Raw genomic sequence first — 17,227 nt, 5'->3', positions numbered from 1 at the left:
CCCAAATACGCCCCGTTACATAGTAGGCGCCGTCTGCCTTCTGTTCCATTTGCTGCCTTGAGCCACGTAAGGCTTCAGCCCTGACATTTTCAGGTTTCAATGCTTCTACCTGAGCATTTCGTATCTGTGCTGGAAGACTAGACTGAATCGTAAGCTGTAGCGCTCGCACGCGCCGAGGTAAAGTGTCTTTCCGACTGAGGGCGTCAGCCACAACATTGGCCTTGCCTGGATGGTACTTGATAGCGCATTCGTAATCGTTCAGTAATTCAACCCATCGCCATTGACGCATGTTCAAATCCTTCTGCTTAAGGATATGCTCGAGACTCCTGTGATCGGTGTAAATCGTGCACCTGGTACCGTACAGGTAGTGTCGCCATATCTTAAGCGCGAAAACAACAGCTCCCAGCTCTAAATCGTGCGTCATGTAATTCCGTTCATGAATCTTAAGTTGGCGCGAAGCGTAAGCAATAACCCTGTCGCGCTGCATTAACACACATCCAAGTCCCCGAATGGATGCATCACAATAAACCACGAAGTCGTCTGTGCCCTCTGGCAAAGAGAGGATAGGTGCACTGCAAAGTCTATCCTTTAGGTGCTGAAAAGAAGTCTCCTGGGGCTCTCCCCAGCGATAGGTGACACCCTTCTATGTCAGTAGCGTAAGCGGCTGAGCAATCTTTGAAAAGTCTTTAATAAACCTTCTGTAGTAACCCGCCAAACCCAAGAATTGGCGTATTTCCGTTGGAGTACGTGGTGCAGGCCAGTTTCTGATCGAGTCTACCTTGGATGGATCGACATGGATCCCATCCTTGTTCACTACATGGCCTAGAAAGTGGACTTCACGAAGCCAGAAGTCGCATTTCGAAAACTTAGCGTACAACTGTTCCTTCCGAATGAGTTCCAAAATAAGGCGTAGATGCTGCTCATGTTCCTCCTGACTCTTGGAGTAGATCAGAATGTCGTCGATGAAGACAATGACGAACTTGTCAAGATAGGGTTTGCACACCCTGTTCATAAGGTCCATAAATACGGCAGGCGCGTTCGTTAACCCGAACGGCATGACAAGAAACTCGTAGTGGCCGTAGCGAGTTCTAAATGCGGTTTTGGAGACGTCCTCATCCCGGACTCTCAGCTGATGATACCCTGACCGTAGGTCTATCTTCGAATAGTAGCACGAACCTTGCAACTGGTCGAATAAGTCATCTATGCGTGGAAGAGGATAACGGTTCTTCACCGTTACCTTGTTTAGTTCACGGTAGTCTATGCATATCCTGAAAGTACCGTCCTTCTTTTTCACAAATAACACTGGAGCTCCCCATGGCGAAGAGCTTGGACGAATGAAGCCCTTTTCCAAGAGCTCTTGTAGCTGCTTTGACAGTTCCTCCAATTCTGATGGAGCTAGACGATATGGTGCGCGGGCTATGGGTGCTGCTCCTGGAGCGAGCTCGATCTGAAATTCGACCTGACGATGAGGCGGTAAGCCTGGTAAGTCTTCAGGAAACACCTGAGGGTAGTCGCGTACTACTGGAATATCCTCCAGCTTCTTTTCCTTCACTGATGCATCTGAAACGAGTGCCAAGATTGCGGTGTGACCCTTCCGCAGACACTTCTGAGCCTTCAAGAAAGAGATGATGCCAACCACAGCACCACTCTTGTCGCCTTGGACTTCGAGAGGTTCTTGACCAGTACGAGGAATGCGAATAATCTTCTCGCTGCATAAGATCTCTGCCTGATGTTGGGACAACCAATCCATCCCAATAACGATGTCGAAGCTTCCCAAAACTATGGGAATAAGGTCGATCGTGAAAGCCTGACCGGCTAAGACAATACTACAACCCCTGACTATCTGCGTGGCTTCTAAACTCTTACCATTTGCTAATTCTACGACATGTTTGGTGCTTAGGGGTGTTGATGTACGTTTTAACAATTTACTGGCTTTCACAGAAATATAACTTGTATCCGCACCCGAATCAAATAAAACAGTAACATAAATATCGTCGAGGAGAAACTTACCCATAACCACGTTGGGATCGTTCATTGCGTCTCCTCGTCCTAGCACGAAAGCTCGACCCCTTGCCTCGTTGCCATTGTTGTTGTTTCCCCCGTTGTTATTGTTCCCTTTGCCCTGGTTATTGTTGTTGCGATTCTGATTCTGGTTCAATTGGGGACAATCGCGTTTATAATGACCTTCAGCCCCACACTGGAAACATCCCCGATTTCCACGCTGTGGCTGCTGCTGCTGCTGCTGTGGGTTCTGTGGAGCTGGTTGTTGAGGTTGCTGATTCTGATTTGCAGGCCGTGGGCTCCTACAGTCTTTGGCCTTGTGACCCATCTTGAGACATCTTTGACAACGACCCTTGTTGCACTGGCCGCTGTGATGCCTGTTGCAGTTGTGACACTTAGGGTGAAACCCTTGATACCTTCTCTGTCTATGACCACCAGAGGATTGCTGACTAGGACTCTGGTAGTGGTCAGTCTTCTGCTGCTGAGCTTGAGATTGAACGGACGCTGAACCTTTGCTAGAATCCCCATCCCACTTTCTTTTGCTGTCACTGGGTGTAGTGGGAGTAGCGGCTGAGGTGGTAGCACTGATGCGTTTGGGCAACTTGTTCTGTTCCACCGCCTGATCCGTAAGGCGATGAGCAAGACGCTGGATGTCTTGGATGTTATCGAGGTTAGCCGACGTAACGTGGCTCTGGATTTCTGGCGCAAGTCCCTTGAGATACAACTCAATGCGCTTCACTGGAGGGTCCACCATAGTTGGACACAGAATGGCCAGTTCATTTGACCGCTTCGTATAGGCTTCAATCTCTGACCCCGTCATTTTCAAGTGATAGAGCTCGTTCTCCAACTTGTGGATGTCGTCACGCGTGCAGTATTCCCTCTTAATGAGTTCCTTGAAGTCGTTCCAGGGTGTGGCGTTAGCAGCTGCCAACCCTAAGATCTGAACTTGGGCGTTCCACCAAGTTAGTGCTATTCCTTCTAGCGTGCCAGTGGCGTATTTCACCCTGCGAGCCTCAGGGTATTCACACATCTCGAATACCGACTCGAGCTTCTCAAACCAGTGGAGGAGTCCCACTGCCCCCTCTGTGCCGCTGAAAGTACTTGGACGACAGTCCATGAAGTTCTTAAAGGTGCAAACTTGCTGCTGCGCTGGTTGACCTATTGTGTACGAATAGGGCAAAGTTTAAATACAAGGGCTGGTTTAGGAGTGTAGGATCTAAAGATCCTAGTGTAAGTTATGACTACAGGATATACTACCTGCTTGAGCAGCTGCAAGTGCCGCAGCAACTTGAGCTTGAACGAGAGCCTCTAGCTGGGCTTGAGTCATGTTAATTCGTCCAGACATGATCTTCATAGTAAAAGTAACGTAAGTGAGAGTGGTTCGTGAGTAGGGCGATGACAGAAAAGCGTAAGCACGTAGGTGTTCTCATGTAATAAAGTCATGTGTATCTAAGCGTAATGCGAGCAAAGTTATATATAGTTCTAGCATACAGGCAATAAACATAAACCTTTTTTTTTTTGGGTAAAGGGTTACCCCGGTGATTTTATATATCAACAACCAAAACAAACCAAGTAGTGTAGAGAGTCTACACTAGTTCAATCATGAGGCATACCCCATGAAAGTAAACCAAAACAACCATAATCAAGCAACTACAAACCCAAAACAAAAACAACTAGCCTGACCACTAGGAAAAACAAAATACAATTTAAACAACTAGTCAGCCACCATCGTCCAATAGCTCTTTGCCATGAACATCCCATTCGCTTAGAAGCCTGCGGACATTACCAGTATTCTTCAATCTCGCACCCATTAATTTGTATCGAACCAATTGTATAATATGAGCACCCACAGTCTCTGGAGGTCTTAGCTGATTTTTGAAAATCCTAGCATTTCGCTCCTGCCAAATAGTGTAAGCCGTAGCCGCAACCACCACTCTAGCGACATAATCCTTAGCTAGTTTAGATTTGGACCGAGTAATCAACCAGTCTACAATATCTGCCCATTTGGGTTGAACCGAATCCATTCCCACCTTTCGTTTCACTATAGCCCAAACCTTTGTCGAATAATTACATTCAAAGAACAAATGGCTATGGGAGTCGTGATTAGCATAGCATAATAAACAACACATCATGTTCATATTTTTCCGACGAGACAAATCCCATTTTAGAATCTTATCTTGCGTAAGTAATTTACCTCGCATGATTAGCCACATGAGAAACGCATGCCGCGGTATACATTGAGCAAACCAGACTATAGTACTCCATACCACTTCCGTTTCCTTATACCGAATCGAGTCCCACACACACGATGTCGAAAAATCTGTCTTCTCATTACCATCTCGCCACATGACTCTGTCTAGTTTGTTTGGCATAATATGGACTTGATCTAGCTGATTTAAGACAGGGAATAAATCCCTCCAAGCGACCGGCCATTTCCACTCACCGTTTAACTGGATTTGAGAAACAGAATCCTCAAGCCGAAACCCTGCATTAGCAATAGTTCTAGGCACGATGAAGTTCCCAAGCGGCCCTAGCTCGCACCAAGTGTCATACCAAGCCGAGGTCCTCGTACCATCTCCGATATCCGACCAAAAAAATTGTCTCATTTGCGGCCTAAGTTGGAGAAGTTTTCTCCAAGAATAGCAGCTATTCGAAACAACCTTTGAAATCCAGAAGTTTTTACCTCTTAACCTGTAGCTGTGCACCCACTCCACCCACAACGAATTTCGGTTTGTGATGATACTCCAAATATGCTTAGTCATTAGAGCTTTGTTTACATCACCTAGACGCCGAATACCCAAACCACCTTCATACTTGGGAAGACAAACGACTTTCCAAGACACCTTCGCTTTACCTCTATGGAACGCAACATCTTGAGACCACAAAAAATTCCTCATCTTTGCTTCCAATTCATGAATGACTCTATTCGGCAAAAGAAAGACAGATGACCAGAAAATATGCATAGAAGACAAGACGGAAACAATGAGCTGCAATCTCCCAGCAAACGAGAGCAGTTTGTTACGCCAATGCTTGATACGTTTGTCAAGGCTTTCCATCAAAACACTACAGTCTTTATAAACGAGCCCTGAAGAGATCAAGGGAACACCAAGATAACGCACAGGCAAGGATCCCTCCTTAAACGGCATAATGTTCAGAATAGCATTTTTTATATAACTTGGGACATTACAAAAGAATACCGTGCTTTTCTGGATACTGGGCACCAACCCCGACATTTTAGAAAAGTCAGTAAGAGACTTCATAATACACCTGGCCGAAGCAATTTCCCCTCTAGCAAACAAGAACAAATCATCAGCAAAACATAGGTTGATTATTTGCTGCTTCTCACATTTATTATGAAATTTAAATGAAGAGTCGATCCTGATCATATGATGCAGAATGCCCGTGAGAACCTCCATCACCAAAGTAAAAAGATACGGGGAGAGAGGATCACCCTGACGAAGCCCCCGGCTACCTTTAAAGTACCCATGAACATTACCGTTTACGCAAACAGAGTACGAAACAGTAGAGACACACACCATGATCCAATTGACCATCTTGTTATTGAAACCAAAGCCAAGCAGGATATTTTTAAGGAACTTCCAATCAACTGTATCATAAGCCTTTTGGATATCAACTTTAAACGCACATCTTGGCGGACCAGAATTTCTATGATAATTGTGCATCAATTCTTGGGTTAACAGAATATTGTCAGAAATCTTCCTACCTGGAACAAACGCAGACTGGTTGATGCTGACAATATTATTCAAGGCCCTCTTCACTCTCTCCGCCAGAATCTTGGTAATGCATTTATAAATGACATTACAGCATGCTATCGGCCTGAAATCAGTGACAACCGATGGGGACGGAACCTTAGGCACTAGCACGATAAGAGTATGGTTTAACTCTCGGAGAAGATTTCCCGTGTCAAAAAAATCGATAATAGCCCTTGAGACATCATTACCAACAATGTGCCACGCACTCTTGAAAAACGCTGCCGTAAAGCCGTCAGGACCAGGAGCCTTGTCAATACCAATAGAGAACATGGCTTTCTTAACCTCATCTTCAGTAACCTGTCTACACATATAACTAGCAATATTCGGATCCAATACATTAGTAAATAAATCCGGAGCCGGAATCAGAGAAGTATCGCCCCTACAACCCAAAAACTTTTCATAATGATCAACGACAGCCTGATACACCTGATTACCCTCATGGATAACACCCCCAGTATCACGGATCACATCTATACGGCTCTGGTGATTTTTGCTTTTAAGAGATGAGTGGAAAAAAGCCGTGTTCATATCCCCAGCTCGTAACCAGTCTACCTTGGATTTCTGTTTCAGAAAACGCTCCTCATCCAATAAAGCTTCTTTGTATTCAGCACTTAGAGTAGTTTCCTCAACCCGAAGACTCTCAGAATCCGGATGCTTGTCAATAGAATTCTGAATGACATCAAGCTTCTCGCGGAGAGCCTCAACTTTTTTATGTAAGTTACCTTGCTTAAATAACAGTGCACGGAGAGGCTTCTTAAGAAGCCGAAGACGTTTAACAACACGGAACTGGTGCACTCCATTTATTCTAGTATCCCACACCCTCTTCACTATATCGCCAAATTCAGGTTTAAAAACAAGAAAGTTAGCGAATTTAAATGACCGATGTTTCAAGATGTCAGCATCTGGAAGCTTTAAGACACACGGGCAATGATCCGATAGACGATATGGTTGGAAAAAAGCAACAGCATTCGGAAAATTGGTAACGAAAGAGGTATTACCAAGAACTCTATCAATCTTCTTAAGCAGCCCAATTCCCTTTTTCGGCTTCTGACTCCAAGTGAAGTGAAGACCGGTTCGATTAATATCCAGCATTTCGAGGTCATCTACACACTCTTGGAACTCTATCATACTACGAGTCACCGAAGAAGCCCCCATCGATTTATCCTCTAGATTTAACGCTGAGTTGAAATCTCCCATAATAACCCATGGATTATTGCCAACAAAACTTTTGTGCATAGAGAGATGGTGCCATAGCTCCCTTCGGGTCACATAATAATTAGCCGCATAAACAACCGAACAAAAAGCTACCTTGTTATCTTTCTTAAAAAATAGTTGTAAATGAACAACCTGATCAGTCTGAGACAGCACCATAACATCAAAGACAGCTGGATTCCAACCTATAATGATCCTAGTACCTTTGCTACATCGAGCTCCATTAGATGTCCAATCCCATGAGCGAAAAACAGAACGGCACACTTGACTCAGTCTACTAACATCAACATGCGACTCTAAAATTGCACACAAATTCAAACTATAGTCTTTAACAGCTTGTCGAACCTCCGTTTGTTTCAGAGGGCGGTTCAACCCCCTTACATTCCATGATGCAAGACTAACCATTATTAACCGCTGAAAAAGGAGTGCTTGCCCCTTGTTTAGTTACAGGTTTACTCGCGTCGTTAACCAGAAACTCATCCGTCTCGTTGTATATTTCCTGGACCTCATCATCATCCAAATCATCTTTCGTATCCCCTTGTCCGCTTCCACCGGCTTCATGGTCATTACTCGGATCATTTAACACATCAAAAGGGTTTCTTGAGAAGAAACTCGAAGATGGGGCTGATTTATTAGGCTCTCCACTGGTTTTTAACCCAACCGGACGGTACTCGAATCTCTGTTTTTGTTTGTTAACCGGAAACCCGGTCCTCTTTGCCGCTTTCCTAGCTTCTACATCCCTGAATCCATCTTTGTCTACCACTGGTTTTTTCGAATTCCCTTTAGAATTAGGAGCTTTATGAGCTTTTGGAATATTGGCCGGAGCCTTCGTAACCTGCGTGACTTGCTTCGGACAATCCCCATCGTTATGCCCAAAGACCTTGCACAGAGAGCATCGGTGTGGGCACCATTCATATTCCACGTACATCTTTTCCTTAACAAACCCATCCCCTTCCAAATCTGGAACAGCAATCACAATCACCTCCTTGTATTCATTATCTGCCGAGATTTCAACTAGAGCTCTCGCAAAGCTGCTCCGACCCCACGAATCTAAACACATTGAGGTAGTATAAGAATCTAAAGCTATTGGTTTACCAATGGCTGTTGCAATCATGCTTAAACCATCCTCTGTATAAGCCGCAAGAGGAACCTCGTGAATTTTAACCCAAAGTTGCACCGACTTCACTTCCTTCTTTTCCAGTTTCGAGGATGGAGACCATACATTAAGAAAAAGCGGTTGTGAACGAATGATCCAAGGACCTCCTTTCATTGCATTCATCATACCATTCTCATCTGCAAATTTAAAGAAGAAGAAACCACTGGCATTCATCATAGACTTTTGGAGGCCAAATTTCTTCCAGTTGTTCCTCACGAAATACTCAACTACCGGGTAAGCAACACGATCACCAAGAAAGTATCCATATAACGTATTAGCAAGCTTATCTTTGACAACCCTAACAGATTCTTTCGGCAAAACTACATCACAGCCCTCCTGCTCTACCAGACTTGCAAGCGTTCGGAAATTAACCTTTCTAGCACTAGACGCCCCAATGGAATCCGCATACGATACCGGAGTCTTACCTGGACCCCTACGAACATTCTGACTTCCTTGCACACCAAGTTGATCACCCAAGACATCCATATCTGCCGTGCTAGAACCGAATACTCCACTAGGGTTTAAGTTCGATACTCCACTAGGGTTTGCATGGGATGCATTCATCTCCGCCACGTTAATCCCTCCACATGCAGTATTCAATTCGACCGGTTTAGAGATCTCCAACAACCCATCAAGAACCGAATGATTGTTGGTAGAGTAAATACCACGCCTAGGGAACATATTGTTACCCTCAATGTTCGTCACCCGCAAACCTATACCACGAATTGGAGGTGTTTTGTCTTCCGTCCCTGGAGTGCCTCCACCCTCCATCGTACCGTTTCCATCACTCCTACCCTCCATGCACACGTAACACCAAACAAAAACTCAAATCCAGCCACCAACCAACGAAAACAGAAAAACCCTAATCCTGAAACCCTAGTGCCGAAATCAAAATCCTTAACCCATTAATCCAGTGTATCAATCTAGCTAAATTAAACTCAGTTAACCGCGACCAATAACACCCAGATTAATCAGTCAGGACCTCAACAACAGCAACTATGGCGGCGATTATAGAAAGAAACGAAAAAACCCTACTTAACAGATCGATTACTATTGCTAACTAGTTCGTTATAGAGATTGGATGAACAATCCCTAATCACAGACTGTTATACAAACGAATCTCAATGAAAATTAGGGTTCATGATGCGCAAGAAATCGCCCAGGAAACATAAACCTTATTACCTAGGATGTCGAGTCTTGCACGTGGAGCGAAGCGTCGTTGTGGATCGTTGAGAGCACTGTTCTGGTTATAGTCTGGTTTTAATAAAAACGTTTTCCCATGATTAAAACCAAGTTCTCTATAACCAATGGCTCTGATACCAATCTGTCACACCCCCAAAATCCACCTGCGGAGTATCACCGCTGTGACAACTCGAGTGTTTGACTTTCACTTTCGCATTTATTGCGCGTTGACTTTGACTTTGACTGTTTAGTTGTTGGATTGTGGACTTGAATTATACGAGATGTTTGCCTATATGTTACTATTTGTGGTGATAGAAAATAATATTAGAATTGTTATTATTATAATATTAACTTTAACCTAGCCCTCGAAGGATGACATGTAGTTCGAAGGATTCGAAGGACCACGAAGGATAACCTTCGACCCCGAAACATATCCTTCGAGCACGAAACATATCCTTCGATATGTTTCGGCCCAGTCTTTCCAATGGGCTTGGCCCATTACTGTGATACGTATATATGGGAATGCATGAAATCAGTAGTTATTTTTCTAAAAACCCTAGAGCATCTTTACTTGTGACGGCAACCACAAACTTACGGAGACTTCTTGCTGATCAATTCCCTGTTTTCAATATCGGTTAGTGTTTAATGTATATGCTTTCATGATTTATCGATCGCCTTACAATATGTTGTTGATCGGACTTGTATGCTAATCGATTATGTATGTTAATGGGATATGAATGTTATAATTGCCTAATCGTTTTGCAATATGTGTTTTTATGATCGGTTAGTATGGATGTTTTGAAAGATACTAGGGTTGTATGTTAATCGGTTGTGCATATTGGTAGGATTTGGATGTTCATCGGATTTGTATGCAAATTGGATCTGTTGTGATTAGGGTTAATGATAAGGCTTGTGGATTGGTTGTGATGTATACACTACGGATTGTTATTGTTCACTGTTTTTGAAAACGGAATCGTATAGGATAAAGTGTTATGCTTGTTAATCAAATTAGGGTTCTTGAGTGAAACCTTGTGATTATGCTTGTTTGATCCTGTTGACAATAACTGATTAGTGAAATTGTGTTAATGGATAAAACGTAACTGCCATGACCGAAAGATATCAATGGCCCGAACCATGGTAGTTTGACCGAACCATAATCTGATCGAACCATAGTTGACCGAAGGATACTGGTTGACCGACAGATAGTTGGACCGAAGGATAGTTAGGACCGAAAGATGTCATGGTCCGAAACATGACATTCGGTCCGAAGGATCATTGTGACACTTGTTTTCGAAAGATGATAGTATGAGTCGAAGGATACTAGGGTTTTGAATAATGTTTGAACAGTGGAACATACGTTGATTTAATTGACATGCCATGCTTAGTGATGAACGTGCAATACTACGTGCCGTGCTGATATGCAAACTGACTGCAATGTGAACAATTAATTGCATGCGTATCATTTTGAACATGAACTGATTTGTTATACGTGCATACACTAGGACGTGATTAATTACTTGTGAGTGCATAACTTAGCATACCGAGCAAACCAAGGTGAGTTCACACAGCCAAGGCATGGGTTCCCAGGGTGGGAATGGGTTGGAAGATTACTTGTGCATACTTTGATACTGTAACGAACGATTAAACTGTTGATGCTTACGAACTACTCAACTGCCTTCGCACCCACCCTGGTCGGTAAAGACTATGGTCGCGAACGAACTGATAAATTGCCTTCGCACACACCCTGGTCGGTAAAGACTATGGTCGCGAACTAACGAACATAATCTTCGCACACATGCCGGTGAGGCCGCGATGGAACTGATACGATACGAAACTTAATTGAACAAACGCACTATTACTCAAACTAAACTATAAACTGTGAACTCGCTCAACTAGTTTGTTGATTATCTGCTGCATGCCTTGCAGGACCTTAGGTACTTATGGAGCTTGCACTGGAGGAGCGGGACGTTGTGGGCAGTGGGTTAAGAACGCTATGTTTAAACATTTCGAATAATTGAACTTATGGTTTACTTGGGTTATTTACTTATGCTTCCGCTACTGATACTATGATTGTTTTGAAACGTCAATTGTATTGAACGGGGTTTTACGAATTACTTTATTTATATTATTATGCTATGTTCAATATGATTGATGGCTTGATCCTGGTCAGTCACGCTCCCAAGCGGTGATACTCCGCAGGTGGATTTTGGGGGTGTGACAGATTGGTATCAGAGCCATTGGTTATAGAGAACTTGGTTTAATAAGGGGAAAACGTTTTTATTAAAACCAGACTATAACCAGAACAGTGCTCTCAACAATCCACAACGACGCTTCGCTCCACGTGCAAGACTCAACTTCCTAGGTAATAAGGTTTATGTTTATTGCCTACATGCTAGAATTTGCATAGAACTTTGCTCGTAGTATGCTTACATTACCTTGCTCACAACTTGACATTGCATGAGAATACTTATGTGCTTACACTCTTCTGTCATCGCACTACTCGCGAACCTTTCTCACTTATGTTGCCTTTGATGTGAAGATCAATGGCCGCACGAATTACCATGACTCAAGCCCAGCTAGAGGCTCTCGTTGCTGCGGCAGTTGCAGCCGCCCAAGCAGGTAGTATACCCTGCAGTATAGACACTAGGATCTTTAGATCCTACATTAATTCTCGTACTTAACTTTGCCCTATTCGTACACAATAGGTCAACCCGCTCAGCAACAACCTGCGTGTACCTTCAAGACTTTCATGGACTGTCGTCCTAGCTCGTTCAGTGGCACGGAGGGAGCAGTTGGACTCCTCCACTGGTTTGAAAAGCTCGAGTCAGTTTTCGAGATGTGTGAATGCCCTGAGGCTCGCAGGGTGAAGTTCGCCACTGGCACACTTGAAGGGATTGCGCTCACTTGGTGGAACGCACAAGTGCAGATTTTAGGGTTGGCAGCTGCTAATGCCACACCCTGGAATGAATTCAAAGAACTGATCAAGAGGGAATACTGCACTAGAGAAGACATTCACAAGTTGGAGGATGAGTTGTATAACTTGAAAATGGTTGGTTCGGAAATCGAAGCTTACACCAAGAGATCGAATGAGTTGGCTGTGTTATGTCCAACTATGGTGGACCCTCCTTACAAGCGTATCGAGTTGTATCTCAAAGGTTTGGTGCCAGAAATACAGAGCCACGTTACCTCGGCTAACCTCAACAATATCCAGGAAATACAGCGTCTCGCTCACCGCATCACCGATCAGGCAGTGGATCAGAATAAACTGCCGAAGCGTGTCGGCGCTACTGCTACAGCTGTTACTTCAGTCACTCCCACTGCTGCTACTTCTGCCACACCCAGCGAGAATAAAAGAAAGTGGGACGGGGATTCCAGCAGGGGATCAGCGTCTATTCAGTCCCAAACTCAGCAACGTCGCACCAACGATTACCAGAGTCCGAGTCAGCAGTCATCGGGCAGTCAGGGACATAGTGGTTATAAGGGAAATCACCCGTGGTGTAACAGGTGCCACAAACACCACAGTGGAAGATGTCGCAGGAGTCAATGTCAAAGATGCCACAAGATGGGCCATGAGGCCAAAGATTGTAGAAGCGCGCGACCCGTGAATCAGAACCAGCAACTTCCACCGCCAGCTCCACAGAATCAGCAGCAGCAGCCACAGCGTGGAAACCGGGGGTGTTTCCAGTGTGGGGCTGAAGGTCACTACAAACGCGATTGTCCCCAGTTGAACCAGAACCGCAACAACAACCATCAGGGCAACGGGAACCATAACAACAATAATGGGGGCAACAACAACAACAACAACAACAACAACAACGGCAATGAAGCTCGTGGTAGAGCATTTGTGTTGGGTCGAGGAGATGCAGTGAATGATCCTAACGTGGTTATGGGTAAGTTCCTTCTCGACGATATTTACGTTACTGTCTTATTTGATTCGGGTGCTGATACGAGTTATATGTCCATGAAAATGAGTAACTTATTAAAACGTACACCAACACCTCTAGACACTAAACACGTCGTAGAACTAGCGAATGGTAAAAGTGTAGAAGCCGCTCATGTAGTCAAGGGTTGTAGCATTGTTCTAGCGGGTCAGACTTTCACGATTGATCTTATACCCATAGTCTTGGGTAGCTTCGACGTCGTCATCGGCATGGATTGGTTATCTCAACATCACGCAGAGATCTTATGCAAGGAAAAAGTTATTCGTATTCCTCGCTCCAGTCAAGAACCTCTCGAAGTACAAGGTGACAAGAGTGGTGCTGTGGTTGGCATCATCTCTTACTTGAAGGCGCAGAAATGTTTACGAAAGGGACATACTGCCATTCTGGCACTTGTCACTGACGCATCAGCAAAGGAAAAGAAGCTGGAGGATATCCCAGTTGTACGCGACTTCCCTCAGGTGTTTCCTGAAGATTTACCAGGCTTACCGCCTCATCGTCAAGTCGAGTTTCAGATTGAATTGGCTCCTGGAGCAGCACCAATAGCCCGCGCACCGTATCGTTTAGCTCCAACCGAACTGGAAGAACTGTCGAAGCAGCTACAAGAGCTCTTGGAAAAGGGCTTTATTCGTCCAAGCTCTTCGCCTTGGGGAGCTCCAGTGTTATTTGTGAAGAAGAAAGACGGTACGTTCAGGATGTGTATCGACTACCGTGAACTCAACAAGGTGACGGTGAAGAATCGTTATCCTCTTCCACGCATAGATGACTTATTCGACCAGTTGCAAGGGTCGTGTTACTATTCCAAGATCGATTTGAGGTCAGGGTATCATCAGCTGAGAGTCCGGGATGAGGACGTCTCCAAAACTGCTTTCAGAACTCGCTACGGTCACTACGAGTTTCTGGTCATGCCATTCGGGCTTACAAACGCACCTGCAGTCTTCATGGATCTCATGAACAGGGTGTGCAAACCGTATCTCGACAAGTTCGTCATCGTTTTCATCGACGACATTTTGATTTACTCCAAGAGTAAGGAGGAGCACGAGCAGCATCTACGTATTATCTTGGAACTTCTTCGAAAAGAGCAACTGTACGCAAAGTTTTCAAAATGCGACTTCTGGCTTCGTGAAGTCCACTTCTTAGGCCATGTGGTAAACAAGGATGGGATTCATGTCGATCCATCCAAGGTTGATTCGATCAGAAACTGGCCAGCACCGCGTACACCGACAGAAATACGCCAATTTTTGGGTTTGGCAGGTTACTACAGGCGATTTATTAAAGACTTCTCCAAGATCGCGCAACCACTCACTATGCTTACACAGAAAGGTGTCGTTTACAGATGGGGTAATACACAGGAGACCGCTTTTCAGTACTTAAAGGATAGGCTTTGCAGCGCGCCTATTCTCTCACTGCCCGAGGGCACGGATGACTTCGTGGTTTATTGTGACGCATCGATACAAGGGCTTGGTTGTGTATTGATGCAACGGGATAAAGTGATTGCATACGCCTCTCGGCAACTCAAGGTTCATGAACGGAACTACACGACGCACGATTTAGAGCTGGGAGCTGTTGTTTTCGCGCTTAAGATATGGCGACACTACCTGTACGGTACCAGGTGCACGATTTACACCGATCACAGGAGTCTCGAGCATATTCTTAAGCAAAAGGATTTGAACATGCGTCAACGAAGATGGGTTGAACTACTGAACGACTACGAATGCGCCATCAAGTATCATCCAGGCAAGGCCAATGTTGTGGCTGATGCCCTCAGTCGGAAAGACACTCTACCTAAGCGCGTGCGAGCGCTACAGCTTACCATTCAGTCCAGTCTTCCTGCACAGATACGAGCAGCTCAGTTAGAAGCACTGAAACCCGAAAACGTCAAAGCTGAAGCCTTACGCGGCTCAAGGCAACGCATGGAACAAAAGGAAGACGGCGCCTACTATGTAACGGGGCGAATTTGGGTCCCACTTTATGGCGGTTTACGCGAACTTGTAATGGATGAAGCTCACAAGTCTCGCTATTCGGTACATCCAGGGTCGGATAAAATGTACCACGACATCAGTACTACTTATTGGTGGCCTAGCATGAAGGCCCACATCGCCACCTACGTTGGAAAATGCTTAACTTGTGCGAGAGTCAAGGTTGAATATCAGAAACCAGCTGGTCTACTTCAGCAGCCCAAGATACCGCAGTGGAAATGGGAAGAAATTTCCATGGATTTCGTTACGGGCTTACCTAGATCCCAGCGTGGGAATGACACTATTTGGGTAATCGTTGATCGACTCACAAAGTCTGCTCACTTCTTGGCTATCAAAGAAACGGATAAGTTTTCTACTTTAGCAGACATTTACTTGAAGGAAGTTGTTTCGAGGCACGGAGTGCCCACCTCTATTATTTCGGATCGCGATGCACGATTCACGTCAGAACTTTGGCAAGCGATGCACAAATCTTTCGGCTCACGATTAGACATGAGCACAGCATATCATCCTCAGACGGATGGGCAGTCTGAGCGAACTATTCAAACTCTAGAAGACATGCTTCGAGCGTGTGTCATCGATTTCGGCAACAGCTGGGAAAAGCACCTCCCTTTGGTGGAGTTCTCGTATAATAACAGTTACCATACCAGCATTCAAGCCGCTCCATTCGAGGCATTGTACGGACGTAAATGCCGGTCACCTCTCTGTTGGGCAGAGGTGGGGGATAGTCAGATTACGGGTCCAGATATTGTTGTGGACGCCACAGAAAAGATAGCACAGATACGACAACGCATGGCGGCAGCACGCGACCGTCAGAAAGCCTACGCGGACAAGCGTAGAAAGCCATTGGAATTTGAGGTCGGGGACCGGGTTTTATTAAAAGTTTCACCCTGGAAGGGTGTGGTTCGTTTTGGTAAAAGAGGCAAATTGAATCCGCGGTACGTCGGACCATTCGTAATCTTAGAAAAGATTGGCAAAGTAGCCTACAGATTAAACCTACCAGCTGAACTCGGTGCAGTTCACAATGTTTTTCACGTGTCGAATCTGAAGAAATGCCTATCAGATGAGACCCTTATAGTTCCTTTTAAGGAACTCACTATCGACGAGCGGTTGCAGTTCGTCGAGGAACCAGTTGAAATCACGGACCGGGATGTTAAGGTCCTCAAACACAAGAGAATCCCTCTTGTTCGAGTTCGTTGGAACTCCCAGCGTGGCCCGGAGTATACATGGGAACGCGAAGACCAGATGAAAGAAAAGTACCCCCAGTTATTCGAAACCAATGCATCCACTTCTGAGGCTGAAGCTACTACTACTGAATTTCGGGACGAAATTCCAAATCAACGGGGGGATGATGTGACACCCCAGGAAAACCAGTGAACGATGTAACTTACCTAGCTCCCTCAGTAAGTGCGTACCAAATTTCGGGACGAAATTTCTTTCAAGTTGGGGATAATGTGACAACTCGAGTGTTTGACTTTCACTTTCGCATTTATTGCGCGTTGACTTTGACTTTGACTGTTTAGTTGTTGGATTGTGGACTTGAATTATACGAGATGTTTGCCTATATGTTACTATTTGTGGTGATAGAAAATAATATTAGAATTGTTATTATTATAATATTAACTTTAACCTAGCCCTCGAAGGATGACATGTAGTTCGAAGGATTCGAAGGACCACGAAGGATAACCTTCGACCCCGAAACATATCCTTCGAGCACGAAACATATCCTTCGATATGTTTCGGCCCAGTCTTTCCAATGGGCTTGGCCCATTACTGTGATACGTATATATGGGAATGCATGAAATCAGTAGTTATTTTTCTAAAAACCCTAGAGCATCTTTACTTGTGACGGCAACCACAAACTTACGGAGACTTCTTGCTGATCAATTCCCTGTTTTCAATATCGGTTAGTGTTTAATGTATATGCTTTCATGATTTATCGATCGCCTTACAATATGTTGTTGATCGGACTTGTATGCTAATCGATTA

At 44.7% G+C, this 17,227-nt stretch overlaps 1 protein-coding gene across 1 annotated transcript; it reads right to left on the bottom strand.

The window, feature by feature from the left end:
- Nucleotides 1-3,719: 3,719 nt before the first annotated feature.
- On the bottom strand, nucleotides 3,720-8,943 carry LOC110891242. Its single transcript, XM_022138934.1, has 2 exons — nucleotides 7,389-8,943; nucleotides 3,720-7,282 (listed from the first exon to the last, which is right to left on the bottom strand). The coding sequence occupies exons 1-2, from the start codon at nucleotides 8,941-8,943 to the stop codon at nucleotides 3,720-3,722; spliced, it is 5,118 nt and encodes a 1,705-aa protein (XP_021994626.1).
- Between the last annotated feature and the right edge of the window lie 8,284 nt (nucleotides 8,944-17,227).

This window comes from Helianthus annuus, chromosome 2, assembly GCF_002127325.2.
Source record: "Helianthus annuus cultivar XRQ/B chromosome 2, HanXRQr2.0-SUNRISE, whole genome shotgun sequence".
Taxonomy (NCBI): Eukaryota; Viridiplantae; Streptophyta; class Magnoliopsida; order Asterales; family Asteraceae; genus Helianthus; species Helianthus annuus.
This window is presented reverse-complemented; position numbering and strand designations above follow the sequence as displayed.

What these genes read in the sequence shown, in the direction of transcription:
- LOC110891242 (XM_022138934.1), bottom strand. Translation starts at nt 8,943, where the DNA reads ATGGAGGGTAGGAGTGATGGAAACGGTACGATGGAGGGTGGAGGCACT. An exon ending in TTTTTCAGCGGTTAATAATG is followed by an intron (nt 7,283 to 7,388) that starts GTTAGTCTTGCA and finishes GTGCAATTTTAG; the next exon opens with AGTCGCATGTTGATGTTAGT.